Source organism: Epinephelus lanceolatus, chromosome 10 (genome assembly GCF_041903045.1).
Source record: "Epinephelus lanceolatus isolate andai-2023 chromosome 10, ASM4190304v1, whole genome shotgun sequence".
NCBI classification, from domain to species: Eukaryota; Metazoa; Chordata; class Actinopteri; order Perciformes; family Serranidae; genus Epinephelus; species Epinephelus lanceolatus.
The window spans coordinates 22696655-22719552 of NC_135743.1; the positions used below are offsets into that span (position 1 = coordinate 22696655).

General features: G+C 40.9%; 2 protein-coding genes across 8 annotated transcripts; one reads left to right on the plus strand and one right to left on the minus strand.

Annotated features, from left to right (window-relative positions):
- The first annotated feature begins 14 nt into the window (after positions 1-14).
- On the plus strand, positions 15-7709 carry cep72 (centrosomal protein 72). Of its 4 annotated transcripts, none has more exons than XM_033640782.2 (14): positions 15-129; positions 386-513; positions 689-881; positions 964-1072; positions 1431-1582; positions 1672-1730; positions 1818-1860; positions 2264-2464; positions 2577-2758; positions 2857-2950; positions 3033-3211; positions 3646-3772; positions 3865-3976; positions 5615-7709. In XM_033640782.2, exons 1-14 carry the CDS (start codon positions 54-56, stop codon positions 5673-5675), a joined length of 1716 nt encoding a protein of 571 aa, XP_033496673.2. In that variant the 5' UTR covers positions 15-53; the 3' UTR covers positions 5676-7709. The 4 variants fall into 4 exon arrangements, with proteins under 4 accessions (XP_033496673.2, XP_033496671.2, XP_033496672.2 ...); XM_033640780.2 differs by having other exon boundaries at positions 39-129; positions 6329-7709; XM_033640781.2 differs by having other exon boundaries at positions 39-129; positions 2372-2464.
- Positions 6417-22529, minus strand: tppp (tubulin polymerization promoting protein). Of its 4 annotated transcripts, none has more exons than XM_033640783.2 (5): positions 22295-22528; positions 14240-14320; positions 13254-13589; positions 9344-9497; positions 6417-9260 (listed from the first exon to the last, which is right to left on the minus strand). In XM_033640783.2, exons 2-5 carry the CDS (start codon positions 14251-14253, stop codon positions 9051-9053), a joined length of 714 nt encoding a protein of 237 aa, XP_033496674.1. In that variant the 5' UTR covers positions 14254-14320; positions 22295-22528; the 3' UTR covers positions 6417-9050. The 4 variants fall into 4 exon arrangements, with proteins under 4 accessions (XP_033496674.1, XP_033496675.1, XP_078027904.1 ...); XM_033640784.2 differs by lacking the exon at positions 22295-22528 and adding an exon at positions 15213-15332; XM_078171778.1 differs by lacking the exon at positions 22295-22528 and adding an exon at positions 14981-15119.
- Between the last annotated feature and the right edge of the window lie 369 nt (positions 22530-22898).

The window sequence follows — 22898 nt, forward strand, 5'->3', positions numbered from 1 at the left end:
AGGTGTTGTTGACTTTTCCGATAGTACCTGAAGGCAGCAAAAGTTCGAAAAGTATGGCGGCGGAGTGTTTGACAACCATAACAGAGCAATGGATACGGGAGAGATTACAATTAAAACATCCCTGTCTCGGTAATATTATCACACGCTAACACGCACGTTATGTAGTTATAAATACCAGCTAACATTACGGGTCAAGCCGTTCAGCTTTTCTTGTGTAAAACATTTGTAGTTAGTTAATGTTATTTTCCCGAGCCTTAGCACCTGCGGCTAAGCTAACAACAGCTAACATAGCTACCAGCAGTAACTGTCACCTGCTGCAAACCACAGCACCTGAAGCAAATAATACAGTGCCGTCTCATTTATACATGTTATTATTTTGACACAGGTGATGTCCGCTCACTGATCCTCCCGGGGACGTATGAGGAGAAGATCAGACATCTGGGAAACGCACTTAATAACTTTGTCCGTCTGAAGTCTCTGGACCTCTCATGCAATGCGCTTGTCTCAGTTGAAGTAGGTTCAAACTCTGGATCATGTCTTAAGCTGTAAACGTGTTTGTATGTGTTATATAAAATTATGGGACTAACATCCAGGTATCCCCTTTTATCTCCTTTGTGTTATACATTGTTATGAAGATATCTGATACTAACTGTTGTCTGGCCCCTTTTAAAATCTGTTTCCTCCACAGGGGGTTCAACATTTGCAAAAGCTGGAGAGGCTGATCCTGTACTATAACTGCATACCCTCCCTTGAAGAGCTAAAAGTGCTGTATGAGTTGCCAGCTTTGAGAGAGCTGGACCTCAGGCTCAACCCTCTGACCAAAAGTTACCCACAATACCGCCTTTGTCTGGTGCATGCCATGCCTAACCTACGCAAGTTAGGTAAGATATAGCCATGTCGCTCAGACTGTGCTAATCTCATGTCAGTTTTCAGCATAACTGTTTGTCCTCTATTGCTTTCTAGATGGCTGTCCAGTCAGAGACACCGAGCGCAAAGTTGCCATAATGCAGTTCTCCTCTGACCTTCTACCTAAGCAGAAGAGCGCATCTTTGAATCAGGTTGCTGACAAAAGGTACACTGATAGTCAGATGGTTGAGTGTAGGTGTGTAGTAGTACTCGGTCTACTAATGATTTTGAGAGCGTGGGACACACACCAAACTGATTTTGAGGCTTGTTGAGGCTTGTTGGGTCTAGAATAGTGTGACAAAGCACAAATAAATTTTGGGAATGTTTGTATGAAGTTTGCCCATTAGATGGAGGATGTTTGATCATGAATAAAGCAGCCACATACGTATCAGTGTGTTTTAAAGGACAAATGTTTTTAAGTCTCATATGACAAAAACACCAACTTAAAGTTACTTTATCAAAATAAGTTCCTTTTTATGACTTACTTGAATTGTATTCTTCACCGTCTTGCTTGTTGTTCCCAGAAGCAGCGCTCAGAGACTGGCTTTAGTGGACCGCTTAACCAGGAGGCTCTCTCTTCGGACTGACACTGATGACATTGTGTTGAATTTCGTTGCCACAAGTCATGGAGGCCAAAGTGAGTCAAAGTCGGAGTCAGTTCACAAGGAGGCAGAAGGTAAGATGTTAACGTTCAAAAGCTAATTCTAAAATAAAAACCAAAACAGTTGCATTCATGTTTTGTTTTCAAACTGTCTCCTGTCTTAGAGCCCAAAGAGGATGAATCAAAAAAATTTTCAGAACAGAGGAGTTCTACTCCAAAACAGGTGCTTTTTATTTCACTGCTGGTCAAAGAATATTATCAGTAGTGCATTTACATTCTCATACATAAAGCATGTGGTCTGTTCTTTTAGGAAACAGCAAAGTCCATCCTCAGGTATCCTTCCACAAATTATGGTAAGTTTTGCAGCTCTCTGTACAGAGAGTGAATTAGAGATAGATAGATAGTGGTTTATTAGAAAGTTAGAGACTGCAACAGTTGGTATGATGGACGTAAGACTTTGTGTTTCAATGGTAATTTTCCATACTTCAGCTCCACTTTTATGAGGTTTAAAGAAATCATGATCCGTAAAAGATTAATCAAAAAATAAGTTTAGTTAAATAGTTAGATAAAGGCCAAAATCACCCCAGTTCTTGTCCCCTTTTCAATTGTTGAAAAAAACTACCACTAGGGGGAGACAGAAGCCAATACTTTAATATTTCAATTAATTATTAATTCATTCTTATTTTCATTTTTAAACATGAACATCGGAGGTCACTTAATATCAGTGATTTATTATGTCATTTGTAATTTGACCAGATAACACAGAGTCCAAAGTGCCACACATGAGAGAACCATCTCATAAAAGAAGCTCTACCTTATTTAAAGTTACTGAAAGACCAAAGGTGTCCTTTGGCCCCTATGTAGAGAAACACAGATCTGTGCCTGGAAAACAAAAGCAAAAGGAGTTCCCCAAACAAACCAGACATGCAGCCAGAGGACATTATACCCCCCATCCTGGTAAGAATAAAATGTCTGTACTTAATAAAACAGTTTGTCAGAAGTTAAACACCCACAAATACAAAATGTCCCTTTGTTGCCATGTTAAATGTGTGTTTTCAAATTTTTCTAGATCAAAGTCATAGCCATAGTTCTTCATTACTTAATATCCGGCCTCCCAGTCCACGTCGTCCTGGTTTCAATTTGTCAGACCCCTCCAACCCTATCCTACATCCTCCCAGACTGACCTATTCTAGCTTCAACAAGACAGAAGGGGGCTCCAGCCTGCCGCAGCAAGGGGAAAAGAGAAAAAGGGTGAGAAGTGAACACATACTGAATTGTTATAAAGTTATTCTTACTACTTGTAAAAATCATATTTGAGGTTGTTTCCTTTTTCTTATCTCACCTCCCAGGGTAGTTATAGGAAACCTCTGGAGATGCTCCTCAACCTCGTGGACAAACACTGGACTGGGGAGAGATCACTGCATCATAACAACAACTTCCTGTGTGAGTTTGGGGAATATGGTATCTGATTACAGGAGCCTGAAGATAATGACCATCTTCTCATAACTTCTATTTTTGGCTCTAGCTCAGGCGGTCCAGATCCTGTCTATGATGGAAAATGATATTTCCAGTCGGGAGGCTGAGGTCAGGACCTTAAGACAGGAAGCTGATGCCCTGAACTTTGAAACGGCTGTACGAGAGGAAGCACACAAAACTGAAGTCCGTAACCTCTCTGCTCAGCTGGAGGAAGCTTGCAGTGCAGTTGTGAGTGGATTCAGCACTAGAAAATGTTAAGCTTTAGGAGACCTTGATGAACACTAGGGCTGTAACTAACGATTGTTTTCATTATCGACTAATTTGCCAGTTGTTTTCACAATAAATCAATCAATTTATTATTTAGTCTATAAAATGTCAAAAATTGTGAAAAATGCTCATCACATCCCAGAACCTAAAGTGACATCTTCAGTTTGCATCTTTTGTCCAACCAACTGTCCAAAAACCCAAAGACTTTTCATTTACTGTCATAAATGACAAAGAAAAGCAGCAAATTCTCACATTCAAGAAGGTTGAATTAGCAAATGTCTGACATTTTTGCTAATAGTTGGCAATTAATTTTCTTTCAATAGATTATTGATTAATCAGCTAATCGTTGAGGCTCTAAAGAGCAAACTGTATTTGTGGTCTCTCCTGTGACACAGGGCAAACGGAACGAGCAGCTGAGGACTGTTTTGGAGGAAAATGTTGCTCTACAGCGACAGCTCATCAAGTTAGAACGTCAGTATCTCAAGTCTATGACGAAAAGTTCACCCATTACTCAGATTAAAGGTGGGTGTAAATGCCAGTAGGTGACACATAGGAGTTATCACTTTCACTGTTTTCCTTACAAACTCTCACACTTTGTTTTTGCACATCCTTAGAGGCTCAGACAGAAGTGGAGGAGCTGAGAAAAGAGATCGAGGGGTTGAGGGAGAAAGTCAAGGAGGCTGAGAAAGTCAAGGATTTGTCAAATATGCTTCAAGAAAGCCACAGGTAAGAAGATGTATCTGGCATAGTGCTGACGGTTGCTGTATAGAGTGCTGCAGGGATGACGTTTGTTTGTAGGCCAACCCAGAAGTTAACATCGCCCTGGTTCCCTTGACAAAATGGGAATAGGATTTTCCATTGGATTATTGCAGAAGGAAGTTAATCTTCACAAATTACCAGCACATTTATGATTGTTTTCATAAATCATCATAAGTAAAAGGCTAACGTTAGGCTATAAAGGAACTTCACTACAGTCATGACTTCACCAAGGCTGTAAAGCCCAGTTTGGTGCAGTGACGTTCTGTAGTCTCATTTAGCCACTTCTTAGCAGCCACCTTTTATAAGACACATAATGGCTTCAGCATTTAAGAGCAGGGTATTTACTGAGGAATTTTATGTCATAGAACGAAATATGAAAATCTCTTAAAGTTATACTGTGCAGGATTGTTGGATACTGTTTGTAAACGTGCTTGCTGGCGAAAGTGGAGGAAAAAGCCAACCCCAGATTCATTCTCTTTTGTCGTTTCACCTCCCTCTATTTGCGTTTCTTCTGCACTGTATCTCTTGACTGCCTGCTGATTACGGTCTGGCACCTGGTCACTACCTTTTTATAAAGCCCCGACCTCACCTGGGCGCTGTGAGGGTACACGCCTACCAACATCCTGAGCACAGGAAAAAAAAAAAAGATAATACAGGCAGAAGGCAGAGAAAAATACACCACCACACATTTTTAGTGGGTCATAAGTGATGATTGAGAGGGATTACTTCTGCATGAGTCCAAACATTTTTTCTGAAAATCCTGCAGTTCAGTTTAGGACTAAATGTTACAATACCTTGATGCACATACTTGAGACTATGAGTGGGAGTAATAGTGCCGCCTTGGGGTTTCTGAGTGGGAACCAAAGGGTAAAGGTTAAATGGATAGAAAAATAGTAAAGAGCAAAGGTAGATAGAAAAGTAAGAAGCAGCAGAGGAAAGGAGAGTTGTCTGTGTGGACTGAAATCTCCCTGGCCGTACTTGGCCTTACACTCTACCTCCCCCTACTCCCTCATTTTGATGTTTAGGGAGGGTAAAGGTTTAATTGGGGTCATCAGGTGTATACCCTCCTTCACTGGTGTTTCAATGATAGGCCCACAACGGCTCCAGAGGGCTCATTAGCATCACCTAGCTTCCCAGGTGTGCCCTGCTCTGCTTTTACTCCCTCAAGCCCTGCTGTTGTTAGTGATATTTTGGGGCCCAAGTGGTGTCTTTCCTCTTAATCCATAGCCACTGGCTTGACCGTTCGGCCCACCAGAGAGGGCTTTGATGGCCTGATGCTGGGCTTGGCCTCGAGTTCCCATTTCTTTAAGCAGCCTGGTAGTTGATCTGCCTATGAAGCCTCTGCAGCCCACTTCCACTGGGCATAGTTCATCTTTAAGCTGGTGTTAACCGCAGACCTTATTTCACCATCTCACCAAAACCTATTCAAAAAACCCACTGACTCTGAGATGAGGGACCTGGGAGTGCTACTGCTAACTCATTTCCGGGTTTGAGGACTCATTCCTGCAGCACTCTATTCACACACCCACAACAAGGCTGTTGTCACACCTAAATCAGCCCTACTTTGTCAGTTGCTTGTGATTTGTGTCTGTGTATGTGCCGCAGGTCCCTGGTGGCTACCAACAAGTGTTTGCTCGCTGAGCTGAAGGGAAGTGGGGAATTTTAAAGAGGAATTTGAATGAGAAGATACACACTGGGATGAAAATATCAAAGCAAGGCTGTGCTGAGTGTCATATTAGCATTGCAGTCGCCGCACAAGGCCCAGCAGCAACAGACTGTTTTGAACCGTTTTTACTTTGCATCACTGCAGTGTACATTTAATTTTTGTGTATATTAAGTTCCTACCCCTTTTGAAAAATGTGTTTATTATTTAAAATAAATCTGTATAGGCTGCGTTTGCTGGATGTAAACAGTGGCGGGGAAAGGCAATTCATTCAAGGAGGTTTGTGTATATGTGTGTGACAGGGCTGTTATGTTAAATGATTTTAAGAGGAAAAAATGTTAGTGAGAAGGTCATAATGTATTTCCTGGATCAGTGGCAAGATTGTGTCTCTGTTCGCTGCTCTCCCCGTTTTTTTTTTTTTTTTTTTTTAGGTCACTTGTGTCTCCATCTGCTTTGTACACTGCAGTGGAATGAATGCATCCAGATTCCAGCTGCACTGTGACTTTATTTATACCTCTGCCTTTGGGCTGGAGAGCTACACATACACACATGCACTTTCCTCTCACAACAACTAATGCAAGACCTGGCAAAGGTTAGGATGTGGATGCTACTGCATAAACTGAAAGTAGCTTTTTGTTTTTATGTGAACGTTACAGGTCACTGGTCGGTGGTGCTGCTGCTGCTGCTGCTGCTGCTGCTGGGGAGTTTTAGTGTTCCCAAAAAAAGCCATAAGGACATAAAATATTTGACTGACACCCTGTAACCTGCCGAACAGAGGTTCTGGGGTGTGCTTTTTTTATTTTCAGTAATGCACTACAAATCATGAACACACATTAAGAGGTCTAAAGAACAAGAACAAAAACACACTGCATGCACCGGGGCACAATAGTACATTAAAAGTTATTTGAAAATGCACTGTAATAAAATAAGACAACATTGTTCCTCCACATTAAAGGTGCACAGTATTTGGCATTAAGCACAGAAAACAGATCTACTGCAGCAGACAAAAACTAACACACCGATAGCTGCTGGTTTTGCACTTGATGCACGATTCTTCATCAGCTGAGGCTACAGGTAGTGTGTGACACAAACACTGTCACTATGTTGGAAAAATATTCTACAAAAGTATATCACGTGCTTGCAGATTTCCCTTTTACCTCACACGGTATGTAAGGATACAACAGTGAAACCCTGCTTTTGTCTTCAGTTGAATTTCTGCCTTGGATAACAGTACCACACATAAAAGGTACTCTGAATCTTTACCAACAGACAAATATAATAGCATTGGAGTATAGCTGACTTTGTACGTACAAGTTGATACATATTGATTTCAAGCAAGACGAGATTTTATCATGACCCCACAATTTCATGACTTACTATTTTTTTAGCGAGAAAATATTTAAGTCTGTCCAGTAGTCTGTCTTCACAGCAGTTCAGATAAGATATGACAAACTCCTACTGTCATCTATATGCTTCTGAATCAAATGCAATATACATAAACATGCACAAAGTACAGCAATACAGGAAAAAACAACATATGAAGCCAGTGTCATAAATTAAGCCATGTGGCTATAACTTTTTAGAATATACACAATCTTACCACAAATATATTAGAACTACTGTATAGAAATCTGATGAGGAAATATAAGTACAATGTTAAAAATACAATCTTGTACAACTGAGCTCATCTGCTGTGGTTAGAGCTTCTTTCTTCAGTTGAAAATAAACCAATTTAAAATTCAAAATGCATGTTAGCAAAATGGTTTGTGGTCTCAATAATGACTACAAATGGCTTTTGTATTTTTTTTTGTTGAAATGTTATAAGCAGACATATTTAAAAGGTTTGCATGGTAGGACTTTTGTTTTTTTATGTTTTATACATTGACAAAAGCAAGAAGATATGGCAAAAATGTTCAGTCTAACAGTTAACTACGTTGTATTATAGCAAAAATTCTAAAACAAGTTCACAAAAACTATTTTTTCTTGGTTTGAGCTGAAGGCAAATTATTGAAATGACAGTGTGAGCTTATAAAATGATTTGGAAAAAAATGAACAGTAGATTTCATAAAGACTTAAATGAATGCTCCACCAACAACATGATCATTTGTATGTTATTACTCACCCCATGTTGAAACTTTTGTTTTTCTGGCATGCATCCACGGCAGAAGAAGAATCCAAAAAAGGCAAATTTCTTGAAGTCATAGTGGAGGAGTTCAGCAACAGCAAAACAATATCAAAACATCTGTTTACAAACTCCCACACAAGTCTCATTTATCAAGTCATATGCTCAGTACTTCCAAAACATGCATGTTCCCCAAAACCTGACTATTTAAAACACTTGTGCACAAACAGTGCAGGCGTTGAAGGTGTTTTTAGGATCCAGTGTGCAGAATTTAGGGGCATCTTTTGGCTGAAATGCTATACAGTGTTCATAAAGATGTTTTCATGAGTGTATCATCAACTTAAAATGAGAATTGTGTTTTTTCATTGCCTCAGAATGACCTGTTTTTATCTATATATGGAGCAGGACCTCTTCCATGGAGTCTGTCATGTTGTTCTACAGTAGCCCAGAATGAGTCTTAATAGGGCCATTTGCAATTTGGGGCAGCCACAGTAGTTCTTCTGCACACTTGGCACACAGGAGAAGTTTTAGTTTTGAAACCTAACAGATAGATGCCACTAAATCCTTTACACTAGACCGTCTTTTTCCCCCAAATTAAACATAACAAGGGGTGAGTAATTTACATACAAATGATCATTTTGGAGGGGAGGTAATCCTTTAACAACAGTCGACAGGTGGGGATGACAGACAAACAACACTGAAGATGGAACAATTGAAGTTCTCAAAAGAAAGAAAACATTGATAATATCTCTGTCAAAAACGTGCCAGTTTTCACTGAAACTCTGCAAAGCAAATTAAAAATGCATTTCTACGGCTAAATATGGGAATAGAAAAAATTTCCATTTAAAAAGTGCAACGTTGTTAATTCATCAATCTGTTGTCCCACTTTTGTTTTTCTTGGCATGTTCATTGTGCTCAATAAATATTATAAGGCCCTATCATAACAACAAAGCTCCTATATTCATAGCATAGCAGTTTCTCTCGTTTGTTCTCTTCAGTGTTTGGCAGTAACTTGCAATCAGACAGGAATGTACCAGCTGGTGATGACTTTGTAAAAATAGATGTAAACAGTTTTCCAGTTCTCACACTTCTTAAAGAGAGGAACTCAAAAAACATCTCTCTCTCACACACAAACACACACACACAAAATAGATGGGTGGGAAAATATATGAAATCCTATTCTGTTGTGCTTTCTTTGAGTACACTTTTAATAGAAAATTATCCTAGTGGTTCATCAAATGTTTATTTCCTCACCCTCACATGGGTTTGCCCACGGTGGGTTTATTCACTTTCTTTTCGTACGTCCCTCGATGTTTGTACCCCGAGACGTATCCGGAAGTGTCAACCACATCCACTCGTCCCGCCTTACCCTTCCCGCGGCCGGTGTCGTCAAAACGCTCCTTGTGTGACCCTGTAAACTTGGTGGTGTCCGTGAGACGGCTCACTGTCGGGGACGCCACGGCTCTCTGCGAGGAAATTTAAAAAACATTTAAGTTAATTCAGTGATTGCAGATATTAAGTCAGTAATATTCACTCTTTTGAGTCTTACCGTGACTCCTGCGATGACAGGTGTCTTCCCCTCAATCAGCTTGAAGACCTCCGCCTCGGCATCCTCTCCGCTCTTTTCTTTATATTTCTTCCTGGCCAGCTCTCCAAGTGCAACTTTGAACTCGTCATATGTGATGGTGCGACAGGATTTCTTCCTGAAATGTAGGAGGAAAAGGAGCTTAAGTATGGGATAACACTTATTACAGTATAGCACATAAAGCCCCCGCAGAAAAAAATATATCTAAACTGTGTCCCCAGGGACAGAAATGCTGTATTTAGCCTTGCTTTATCAGCTTTTTCTACGGCCTCTCAGCAGAGTTTGAAAGCTCAAAATGAGAGCAGACAGTAGTGTACACAGAGCCATGTGTGATCACTTCAACATGGCAGATGTAAGCCACGGCATGGAGATGGTATCCCGCTGAGATAAACACTGAGAAAATGTTCACTGTTTGGATCCCGTCTCCTAGTACTTAACCGTCGTCTGAGCAACTCCACAGACTCTCTCACACACACACACACACACCTGTAGGCTGTATATGTGACTGTCTCGTCATATCATGTATCATATTGTGTCCAGCTGTATAGTTCAGCTGCAGTAGTCAGGACCCGGAGCGCTGATGTTTTTCATTCCAGCTGGGGACCTGCTGAATCCCTGTATTCCCATTAATAAGGTCAAACTGCTGTATCCACTGACAATACCGCACCACAGATCATCATCATCAATCATTCTCCATGTGAGAGTGCTCCGCTTGTTTAACTGGCTCTTTGCCATTAGCTTCACTTCCATGTAAAAAGTGCATAGTAACACAAACACAAACAGCCATCGCCGTGGTGATAAATCACCTAAACAACAGCCTATAAACCCTGCAGTCTTCCTGGGCAACCTGCTGTCATAGCAACAACCAACGGTAAACTGGGATGTTTGGGTTTATTATTAATTTGACTCATCCAGTGAGCGGTTTTGTTTGGGCGATACATCAGTGTTGAACATTTGAGAGCGCCATTCCTCTGCGCCTGTTCCATGCTGTCTATTGTCAGGGGGAAAATGGACTTCCAGTTGCCGTTTCTGTCCGAGGAAGAAAACTCTGCGGCAGATCTCCCCATACTGAGCCATTAAAGTCTCCAATGTATATCAATGATTAAGCTCTGTAAATAAACTGCGAATCACAATCTAAGGAGGCTACGATAAGGTTAAGAAGGACAAAGGTTGGAGGGCGAGTGGAGCTTTATTTTATTTCTGGATACTGCGGTTGCTGCACCTGCTGTTTATTTACAGAGTTCAACCATCTGCAGTACATGATCCATATGGATGTGACACAGTAGCTGGCTGAATCTGCTTCATGATCTCCTGCACCGCCTATAATCATGTTCAGTGATGAGGAAATACAACCAAAGCCTAGAGAAGGAAGCCACCATAAGACCATGCTAGTAATTAATTAGTCCATGCCAGATTTCTACCTCATCCATAGTTCATGCTGTGGTGTTCTGGCTCCGAGCAGGCAGACAGCACAACAGAGACTCAATGTGGTGCAGCAGACCTCCACACCCACAATAACTACGAATGCAGTCAGTCGTACTGTGATTAGCCAGTGCTCATTAAGAGGTTTAATTTTTCGTGTGCAAGCAAAGAGCTTTGACACTGATTAAAGGGAAAGTGGAGATCTGCATCTCTGGCATGGCAGCCCTCCCCGCCTCGGTCATGCCTGGAGTCAGAAACCACATGAAAATGAGCCCCTCCCCCACTCTGTACCTCTTTTTATCCCGTGGCTGGCTCTGAAGTAAACATACACCACACGGTTCACAGACAGAGCGTGCAAACTCGCATCCAAGGATCCAATGTAGATATGACATTGCACAGATTCACCGTGAAAATTATGAATGACAGGGAACACTCTTTTCCTCCTTCAACCCTAAAAGTGGATGCACCATATTGTTTGCACATTTCCAAATATTGCTACCAATGGAGCGTCATGTAAACAAGCTTAAATCCTGCAGTCAGCTCTAACTCCCTATCTAGTATTGCCAAGAAAAATATTCTTCACAGCAGTAAACACCAACGCCCATTGCCCTGCTAACTGTGAAGGTGTTGATGTGGGTGACTCAAAGTCCAGGAAAACAAAGGGACTTATTTTGCTTTAAAAATGCAAGAAGTGATGGCTGAAATAGTTAAGTTGCTTATGATCTTTTAGCAGAGAATAATCATTATTAAAATGATAAAGGTGTAGATTACAAGTACTTGTTTTTATGCTTAGTCTGCATATTCTACTCTGCATTGTTCTGTCTTGCAGCCAAATTGTATTAAAATATCTTTGAGCAGGAGGTAGTGAATGTCAGGGTTGTTTTTTGATCTACATCCTTCCGGGATGTAGAAATGCTATGGACTGTGCATGCTACAAGCTTCAAATATAGTCAGATAAGTGAGTCAGTGTAAGTCTCTAGCATCTGAAGCCACATGCATGGCCTTTGATTGGCTATAGTTGAGGACTGAATCACAGCCTTCTTTTGAGCTAACAAGTACATTAACAAATCAATTTCAGAGTAGAATACTTCCAAGATTGACACAGCATAAATCAGGAATTCAAGAATATAGCCATTTTAGTTTCCACTGTGCTTCATGTATGTAATAGCAGTCAGTAAGTCCTAGTTTTGTGGAAACACATTTAATACTCCTGGATCTCCTTCTTTCCTGAACACTCTTCTGTTATAACGACAGGAATAAACAGTTTCAAGCTGAAAAATCGCACTAAAAATCATTTTGGAAACTCTTGTATATACATGTGTACACAAAGTGACTGAGATTGAACTGTGGTTACACACCAGCAGAAGATGGAAAATCCACTAAATCAATGTGAGATTCTCACTCCTGAAGCAAGACATGATGATGAGTGGCTTGAAGCCATCCTCTTCTATTCTGGTGCCATCTCGCAGAATAATCTTTATTCACAACATTCAACCAGAATAAAAAAAAAAAATCCTAGCTGCTTTGTGCATGAATGAAGAGCATCAAAATAATCATGCACAAAAACTGTACAAACCCACACTGTAAAAGCCTTTCCTACCAGCTTTATAAGTGTCAATTGGGATACAACTGTTAGTGTCTTACAGTGTGTGGCCAGCACTATACCAATACCAACACTTCATCTATCAATGTTATAAGCCCAAATACACTCACAACACTTGATAACTATAAACACAACACAGATTTTCTTCTTTGGTGAAATATTATTGACGTCACAGCTTATTAGACTCTACTCCACTTAAATCAAAAACTAAAGGATGATTCAATCTGGCCTGAGGAGATACAGGATGAGCCATCCTGGCCTCTTGCTTCTGACGGACAGAAAAGCCAACTTAATAAAAGAAACAAAGGCATCTTCAAAAACGCTGCCTGAAAACATGGAATTCAGTAACAGCAAACATATGTGCTGAGGAATTGACTGTTTCATGCAAATGCTACTTTCAGTTTGACAAACATTGTTTGCTTGAAGGTTCATTGGTGCGGCCGCTTATGAAACACTTGACACCTTAATGAGGTGTTATAAATAAGGCCTTGACTGCATGCTAAAGATGACGCCACTGATTAAATTCTATGAGCACTAATGACACACAATAGGAACATTCCCACAGCGCAGTCTGGAGACAGTTTTCCTCTCCATGTCTGTGTTCGTGCAACCACAATGCTACCATGCTTGCACCACTTTAGTGGCCTTTTGGGCATGCTGATCTGTGTGACTAAGCCTGTAGTCATCTCTGCAACAGTAAAGTAACACTGTGTAGCCAAACAACACAATCCAGTAGTGGCACGCCTGATACAAGATCGTAGCTGGCTCAGATGTTGGCAGGTTAATTAAAGGCAAGAGACATTTAAAGTAGCTCAAATGGGCTCAAACTGACAGTGTCGACTTTCTTACTTGACTTTGCTGAAGACAATGTCCACGTCAGTGAGGGTGATGTTCTTGCCGTCGATTACGCCGCAGTCCTTGCAGAGCTTGGACCAGTTCTTGCCGTGCATTTCCTTGCCTGTAGCACGAGTGTCGCCGTGGATGGCGAAGCGGCGAAACGACTCCTCCAAAGCGGTTAACTCCACCGGTGTGGACGAGCCCATACCTCCATCGCTGGTCCCGTTGGACTCAGTTGAAAGCCTCTTGGACAACCGGTCTTTAGACTGTTCACTGTGCGGCCGTAAAGGGACCGAGGTCATGTTGGGATGCTTGGCTGTCTGGACTTTAAAGTCATCTATGTTGTCTCTGAGAGGGGAGAAAAATACATTATCTGATCATCCATGTGATGTAAGAGGTGTATATGGCAGTTTACAGTTGACATAATATAATAGAAAATGTAACACCACTCCTGAAGCCACTCCTTTGGACCACACAACTGAACATTCAGAACTCAAGAGCTCCTACTATGTGTACATAAACAACGTTAAAGATTTCTTATCAAGATTTACAGGAAAAGCTAACGGAGTTCAACAGATACGAGAGAAAGGGTGATTTTATCACAGCCTGCACACCAAAGAGGAAGAATTGGGTTTTTGGCAGAAATACATCTGATCTAACCCTGCTCTGCAAGACTGTTCAACCGACAGTCTCCTAACAGGGCGTCATGCCTTAAGGTCAAGACACAGCTTGCTTAATTGTCTTTGGCTGTTCCTTTTTTGTGAGGTACTTCTGTTTTACAGGGCACGATCATATCTCCGGAGGTGTGTTTCTGTGCTCACACTGCCTGTGAATGGGCAGATGTCTTTGCGTGTTCTGGCACAGAGTCGAAGGATATAAATAGATCTCTGAGGAATTCAAAAGGCGCACAAATCAAGAACCAAGAGAGCAGATGGATATTTGAACTAACACACAAAATGTGAGGTGAAGGCTCGTACCGTGACTTCTAAATAACTTACTTTTGGTCTGCCATGCTTGTGCGGGAATTTGGTTCCTTCTGTGCAGTGCTCGGATTAGCTGACTTTTGTTTTCTCTTTGTGCTGTGGAGGAGATGAGAATGGGGGTGAATACTGTGAGAGGATGTGTCTGCACATACGTGAGTAAACAAAAGAATAAAATGAAAACCATGAATGCAGCATCACAACAAAAAGTAGCCTATGATAGTCCACTCTTGTCCTCATCAATCTTAATTAATTGTCAGATAAAAACACAATTACTTATGACATAATGTCTAATCCAGTCTGACACACTAAGACAGAGCTACATTTAAGGAAACTCTTCAGAGAGGAGTGAATAATAACCACAGCTTCTAAAGGAACTAGACAGATCCTCGTCATCATCGTTAACACCAAATTACTTCCAGATAACGTCTGCGTGTTAGTTTGTTGTGACACATCTTTAAAGGTTGGATTTGCACGCTGAGCAACGACTTCACCTCCCCCTGTTGCTTGAGATGATTTCATTCAGCCTGAGTTAAGGAATTCCTCTCTGAGCACATCATCATCTTGACTTGCATCTCTATATACAGAGCAGCAGCATTTCATCTTCTCATCTGAACCACATTTAAAGTGCTCAGATAAGTCATTATTCATTAAGATCACATTACTGCCACACAGAACAGCAAAAAGCCCCTCTTCTATTTCTATTACGACAATGTAACCCTGAACTATATCTGTAGCAAGTGATGGCGCTCTGCTCACCTTTCAGCTGTTCCCATACTTAGCTCAGCATCCTTAACAGATGTGTGTTGCCATGGCAAAATACACCCCAACAAAGCCTCTCAAACCAGTAGTTGCTAAGGTTTCAACAAGATAAAATCAAGATGCAAACCGGAGAGAGCTGCTGCGTCCCGTGGCCCGAACCGTCCAACTGCTCCAGCTAGCAAAGTTTCAAGCATGTCCTTCAACTTGCCAATAAAGTGCTTTCACTCACCCCCAGTGGCACCATGTGAAGTGGAGGGTTTTGTTTCCACGACCCTGTGGCCAACAATGACAAATGTGACCTTGCTATGTACAGTCAACACTTAAATGGGTACAAAAGGACCAAGATTGACACAGCATAAAGCCATTATAACCAGGATGTCAATTCTTAGGGGGAAAAAAGACGAGATTATTAATGTCTATGAATAATGGCATTCACAGGAGCAGACACTGGGAACCCATTGTCCCAATGCTAGTGGCTTCTGTCTGACCCATGCCTATTTCTTCACACATACACGCATGGTGACATCGCAGAGTACCACTATTGATGGCAGGGGGCTTTTGTAGTCATATGTCATCCAGGACTCAGGCCAAGACAGTCGACATAGAGTTATTGAGGTTAGAGACTCTATGGTTTATTTCTTAAATATACATACCAATAAGGTACACATGTAAAATATATATATACAGTTGTTAATGGATAATCTGATAAAGCCATTTGATACCCTTGTTCACAATATTACAAGGTAAACTTTACAGTAAATGTGGGCAAATGTGATTGGCCCAATATGGTCCCTAACAATATTGATCCGACGGAAACAGGTGGTGCTTCTTCTTCTTGTTTTGTTTTAATAGCGGATCGCAACCATAGCTTAGAGAAATGCTTACCGCCACCAAAGGTACCGGAGTACGCAGCATGAGCTATATCAGCGTACACATATACAAGTGACCAGTACTCAGGCCGGATTGAATAGCCAGGCTGTATACTTATTAAAGAAAAAGAAAAAAATAGCCTCAAAAGTTATTTAAAATGTATTTGATATACTACACAGTAGTGCTGTCAAAAATATTGATTTATGACACATATCAAATATGAATATTTTAAACAGTTTCAATACTCATTTTTCGCAGTATCGATACACTGTTCATTACCAGCTGCGCTTTCTCAATCTCTGTTAGTGTTAATATTTACAACAGTCATGCTAATTTTTTCTGCTACTACAGAAGAAAAGAAAAGTTGTTTTTTATCACATCATAGTCTTGTTATATTTATCTTTTAATAAACATTGTAAATTTTATACACTCAACGTTATTTTTCCCCTGTGGTGTTAAAATTGGTATCTAATACTGACATTTTTCAAAGGATTGTATTGAGGTTAACAATTTTAGTGTCGTAACAACACTGCAATGCAGCCCTTATAATCGTGCCACACGTTGGAATAGCTCAAACAATGAGATCAGTGCCATCATATAGCCCTACTTGTATTCAAAAATATACACACACATAATATGTGTTTTGTTCTTTTTTACATGGTACTGATACAATCATATCAAGGGCTGCAAATAACAATTACTTTAAACACTGGTTAATCTGTTAATTTTTTTTAAATAAAATTGCTTACTAATTTAGTCTATAAAATGTCAACCAACAATCCGATATCCCAAAGATATTTAATTTAAGGTAATATAAATCAGTGGTTGCCAAATAGTGGGGTCATGGTCCAAAAGTAGGTGGCAGGTCCACTCTAAATGGAGCGCAAGTGACTCACGAATGCTTCAGGTTTGTTCAACACATTTTATTTTGAAGTACAGTAAATTTCTCAATCAGAGCGTTTATTTTGAAGTGCCATTTCCCGCTGTGGAGTAATGAATAATGGAAATGGACAGCTACTTAAAAGAGACAGCAAACTAGCTCATTGACATAGCCAAATGCAAGTATGATGTCACTCAATACATTAAACTGTGCGGACCTTGAACTAATGACTACAGAGAAATCTGGACCCCATGGCTGGAACCACTGATATAAAACATAACAGCAGCAAATTGTCACATTTAAAAGGCTTGAACCAGAGAGTGTTTGTCATGATGAAAGACTTAAATGATTAATCATCACAACTGTTGGCAATTAATTTCCTGTAGATGGAAAAATCAATTAATCATCTATGTGTTTCAGCTTTAATTACATCACATTCACTTTAGATCACTCCATACATTGGGGTTTTTAATCAAACAGTTCTGGTTTAATGATATGTTTATGTGGAGGATTAACTCATTTATATTCAATACTGCAATGCAAAGTACACATTTTATTACACTTGATAACCTACAGATTGAAAGCTGCTGGGATTCCATGTGATGCCCACACTGAGTCTTCATTATTATTTACTTTCAGTGGGGATCCACATCACTTCAAATAGAGAAGGTACTGGGAGTGTGTTATCCTTTGTGCTTCGATAACAGCAGCAAAATCAGTGTGAAACAAAGGAATCTTTTCAATCTCCTCCTCCAATTTATAGTCAGTAGTTTCAAGTGTCTGAGTCCTCAGCACAACGAGCCTCCTCAAACCACATCATGTTCAATACATGAGAGAGAGAGAGGTCATTAACACAGTTCAGCAGCCTGAAGTAGAACACATACAGAGATGAAAGGAAACGCAGTGCTCTGACTGAGCTTTTTTTAATTCTGTCATTATAGACTGTAGACAGTATGTGGTAAAGATGATTTGGTACAGTGATGCTGGGCTTTACCAGCCGAATCACTACTCTAATATATAAAAATCAGACAAATACAGCCATCATTGTAGATCAGTTTTGTCCTGCGCCTTTTTTTCTGCCCCACTTTGCCACATACAAACGAGAAGCCATTTGGTTAAGGGCAGATCTCCAGAGACAAATCTGTGACTGGATGACAGCATGCTTACATACACTTGCCTTCTGGCAATACACTGCACAGATGAGTGCTTTAACCATAAATTGACCCATTTCAAACTGCATCTATTCATAGCAACAATACACAGCCATGGCTGGAACATTCTATTCATTCCCAAGGGAGGAGATCAGCCGGTACACAACATGCAGGCTGAGATAACCAAAAAAAAACAACATTTTCGGTTCTAGTTTGGCAGATGGTGTTTAACTCACAAAATGATGGCACTGTTGTCAGAGTGATGTGAGTGTGTATGTGTGTGTGTGAGAGAGAGGCTGTTCAACAGAGGCCTACAACTCCGTCATGCCATCGTGGTGAGTGGGCATGCAGGGAACCCATCTGCTTTCTATCTAGATCAGTGTCCTCTCCAGGCAGCTGCTCAGGAATGTGACGGTGTCAGTCAATCACAAGGTAAAACAGACACTGTCCTTACTACACTGAAACCCCCAGTGTGCTCAAGACTACCTCCATATAGCACACGTCTGCTATGTACACTCCTCTGTGCCACACCTCCATTATTGCCTTAAAACCATTACAGGACCAGCAGTGTGTAGGATTTAGTGGGATCTATTGGCAGCAATGAAATATAATTTTCATAACTAGGTTTTCACCTCAAACTAAGAATAATTGTGTTTTCATTAGTTTAGAATGAGCCCTTTGTGTATACATAGGGAGCAGGTCCCTCTCACAGTCATGGCTAGATGGTAACCCTACATATGCAAGATGGTATGACAACATTGTGGTAAAGGTGTGGTTGGGTTTGGGCACAAAAAGCACTTGGTTAGGGTTTGGAAAGGAAATGGTTTAGGCTAAAAGGATTACTAAAAACATGGAACATGAAATCTCGCTTGAGTTTACATGAATCTGACAACTGAAGTCTGGACATTTTCTTAAGTTCCTCTTTCACACATGTAGAGCAGAAAAAGTCACCAGTTTGTAATCCGGTCATCAACAACAGTCTCTTGCTGTTGCTTGAATTTGTCTGACGATTTCAGCTTCATCTCTTAACTGACATAAGTTCCCAAATCTTGTCATTTCTCCAGTTAGACTTATCTGTTGCCGTCTTAGAATATGTCTTTATGTTGCTGTCTTTATGTAAATGACCCCTCTTCTTTACCTTCAGATGTTTAATTTATTCCAGTTTCGCCCAAGCTGCTGATATAAACTTCCTCACCACACCCACTCACTTGCTGTGAATCCTCTGGACAATTACCTGCTCTATTCACACGTGCTCAATTGGACATTACACAGACTTTGTACTAGGCAGCTTGTAGGATTAAGTCTGTTCAATATGCGGTCCAACTGATTCTGACATTTGCGTTCTCACATACACCTCCTCCAGGTAATACCTACATAATATCAGGTTTGCAGTGCATGTGTGAAAGGGGTTTGGGACTTCCATATAGACATGACCTTCTTCCATGGAGTCCACCATCTTGCACTGCCATGTTTCTACAGTAGCCCGAAATGGACAAGCAAAACACTGGCTCTAGAGAGGGCCTTTAAAATTTCTACATTACCTTAAGGCCAATGTAGGTTCACCGTAGGGTGGGGTGCTAGGGGTGGTAACCTTACTGCTAGATGCCACTACATCCTACACACTGCTCCTTTAAAACATATCTGTGAGCCATACAGCTGCACGAATTAACTCAATTAAAGAGTTAGTTGATCTACAGAACATTAATAAGCAACTATTTTGATCAGCATTTTTTTTGTTTTAGTCTTAACATTCAAGCATTCAAACACATGATGACTCCTAAAATTTGAGAATTAATAAAAAATTTGCCAGTAGAGGGTTTTGGACTCTTGGTGAGATAAAACAACAAAGTTGATGACCTGAGCTGGATCTGAGGGAAATAGTGTCAAGCATATTTAAGTGTTTTCTGATGTTTTATAAACCAAATAATTGACTGATTGGGAAAATAATCGTAAGTTGCAGCCTTCACGAAATGTGACATTTCCCTTCATTACAATAACCATAAGTACAGTGGTTTCTCTTCACAAATAATCCCACATTAGTTAGTAGGGATGCACGATAATATCAGCACGTCATCAGTATCGGCCTGTATCTGTTTTAAAATGAACTATCAGATTTGGCCAACATGTTTTTTCCTATTTTGCACAATTAATGAATATAACATACATTGAAAAACATTCTAAATCCTTTCTCCATCTGCCGGTGGGTCACCAGGATAAAAGTATGCATGCGTAATATGATGTTAATTCCACTACAGAGGAGACTTGATGATCACTAAATTGGATATCAGCAAAAAAATCCCAAATTGTGCATCCCTATTAGTGAGCTAGTGGGGTTCATATTGGTCTCAGTGTCCCTGGTTCAATTCCAGCATTTGCCCCCTTTGCATCTACACTGTTAACTATCTAATTAACGGCAAAAAATATAACTAGCCTCTAGTGCACCATGTGTATTACTCTGCGTCTGAAAATAGTCCTCAACAAACGCCCTACTTACTCATGTTTGAGTAACGTTAAGCTACAGTTGTTTTAGGACATGTGGCACTTTTTTTACTTTATTTGTGACATTAAAAAAAAAGATTTATGTCTCCTTTAATGGGTTTAGAACTGATTGCCACACACAGCATGTGGAAGTAAAACAGTAAGAAATGGATAAGCGCATTGTTGGTTTTGGTCTTATCATGGAATTTGTTATGGAAGCACTATCCTTCAACATGGTCTCAACATTGTTTCAGGATTGCACCATCTGACACCAATAAATACAGCTCCTTAACCATTTCCCAGTTTGGCCACAGTCCTCCACCCTCACTCCGCCCCCCCGAAAAACACAAGGAGAGCGGGCATGACATCAGCATGCTACAGCCCGCGTCTGAGGTCACCACCATGCTGTCTCTGTCAGTCCTCGCCTCCCTCAACCCGTTAACTGCTCTGTGAGTCAAAGATCTTGGCAAGCATTGTGCAGTAGAAAAACAAGATGTTTGAAACAAGCTACAGTGGTTATTGTTGGCAGCAGCAGCAAGCCAAATAGAGGTATAAGGCAGTGTAAAGACAGCTCAGGGGTCCTTATGCAACCCCACATTTGTGAGGAATACATGATGCCAGAGACAGCATAAGTGTCCCTGACATGGCTCAGATGGCGAGAGGCCTGTTGAGCCAGCAGCAAATTAGCTCCAAGTCCAGTTTAAGGTTTTTAGAAGCCAGACGGTGTTGTGTAATGCCTCAATTAATTAAGATAAGTCACATTAAAGTCTTTGTAATGTCATAGAAATGCCATCTAGTGTTTTTGTGACTTTCTTATCTGGCTACCACACACATTGAAAGCAGTGGGACACACAATGGCTACTATTCTCTATAATGTTAATGTCAGTGTGAAAAAATACATTCGCCCTTTGGGTTAGTGTAGTAAACAAAATGCTGTCGGACTGCAACACTATATTTTGCCCCAAAGCACTCCCTTTATTTTGTAAACCTGACCTGAATTTGAGTCATCACAAACAAAAATAGGGGAAATTCACACTCTGAGGTTAACTGTTCATGACAGAAACCAAAGGCTCTCAGACCAATGCAATGAAATCTGGGACAAACTCAGTGACTGTATCTTCCTCTCATGCATACCTAATTCAACCTATAGGGAGAATGCAGCTACAAACCCATTCATTAAGAGGAGGTAAACATAGGCTCCATTACTTTCCATAGGTGCACTGTCTTTGTATGTCTTCATATTCATGTTCATTGCCCCTGAAGAGCTCAACTCACAGAGAATCAGGAAGCTAATAAAAGAGGGCATACATCTTCTTTTTTTCCACGCATAATTATGTAACTACCTTCATGCAACACAGCAGCTTGGCATGAAAGCTGCAACCACAGGCCAAATGCATTGTCAATCATCCTTTATGACCAATAACGGTGCTTATTGGACTTCACTCTGGCTCTCACTGAGCCCGCGTTTACAAGATAAACAGAGGAGAAAGCGCTGGTGTTGATGTTACTGAACATGGCTGCAGCTGCTGCTCAAACCACTGTGTCTGAGCGAAACATGTTACATAAACTTGATTCACACAGAGTCCACGTGATGTGTTTGTTATTGTCAGCCCCTGGTGCATGTCTGCCAATGCAGAACAAGACATCAAAGGTAAATATGCTTTTCAAAATTGACCTAAGTGTGTGTAGAGCGTGCTGCCACACATCTTTACAGCTTTACAGGCATGTTATGCTGCAGATTCAGTGCAGAGGAAGCATGCAGGGACATGTAAACAATACAAAAAGCACCTTTAGGGATCAGCTGAATTTGCGTGGGCTGGCATACAGTCATCGAAATCTTCATTTGCCATGTTATGAAAACATGCAGCTCGTGCCATGAGCCAAAACAAACAAAATATGCAAGAAGTGGTGCAATAATTCAGTTTTAATCACCTGGTGATGTAATCCCCCTCCTCCTCGTCGTCAAGTTCACAAAACCATAATTGCACGTCGCGGAGTCTTGAAGTCTCTTTCCTCCCCGCTGCCTGAGCTCAAGTCTGCCTGACGGTTCAGTCCCTCTGAGATGCTGAAGAGAAACCAGCCCGCTGATTGGCTGCCGCCGTGTGCGACGAGCTGTTTTCTTCTTGCCTCGGTGTTGTAGGCTGTGATGGTGCCACAGTGCTCAGTGGAGCGCTCATAAACAAGCAGTAGGAGCTTGGAGCATCTTTTTTTTTGGTGCTCTGGGAGGCGGAGATGAAGGATGTAAACAAAGGGACGTGGATGGTTTTATATGGAGGGTCATTACTGCTTCATTAATAAACAACCAATGTGAAGTGATCATGAGACATAGAGGAGGGAAATGAGGGGCCAATGGTCACATACAGTAGCAATAAACATTTTGAAACTGAGTGCACCCTGACAAGCACAGGATGTCTTAGCGTCCTGGTGGGTCTGCTGGTGGCCAGAGGGGAGCTGAGGTTATTGGGACCACACTTGATATCATGATGAGAAATTACCTTTTGGCAAAAACTGATGTTTCATCGTCCCAAGACTGCCC

Coding starts and splice junctions, on each gene's coding strand:
- cep72 (XM_033640782.2), top strand. CDS start 54: ATGGCGGCGGAGTGTTTGACAACCATAACAGAGCAATGGATACGGGAG. Junction 882..963: donor GCCTAACCTACGCAAGTTAG/GTAAGATATAGC, acceptor ATTGCTTTCTAG/ATGGCTGTCCAGTCAGAGAC. Junction 1,583..1,671: donor AGTTCACAAGGAGGCAGAAG/GTAAGATGTTAA, acceptor CTCCTGTCTTAG/AGCCCAAAGAGGATGAATCA.
- tppp (XM_078171778.1), bottom strand. Junction 13,590..14,239: donor ACAAGCATGGCAGACCAAAA/GTAAGTTATTTA, acceptor CTCCCCTCTCAG/AGACAACATAGATGACTTTA. Junction 9,261..9,343: donor CTGTCATCGCAGGAGTCACG/GTAAGACTCAAA, acceptor ATTTCCTCGCAG/AGAGCCGTGGCGTCCCCGAC.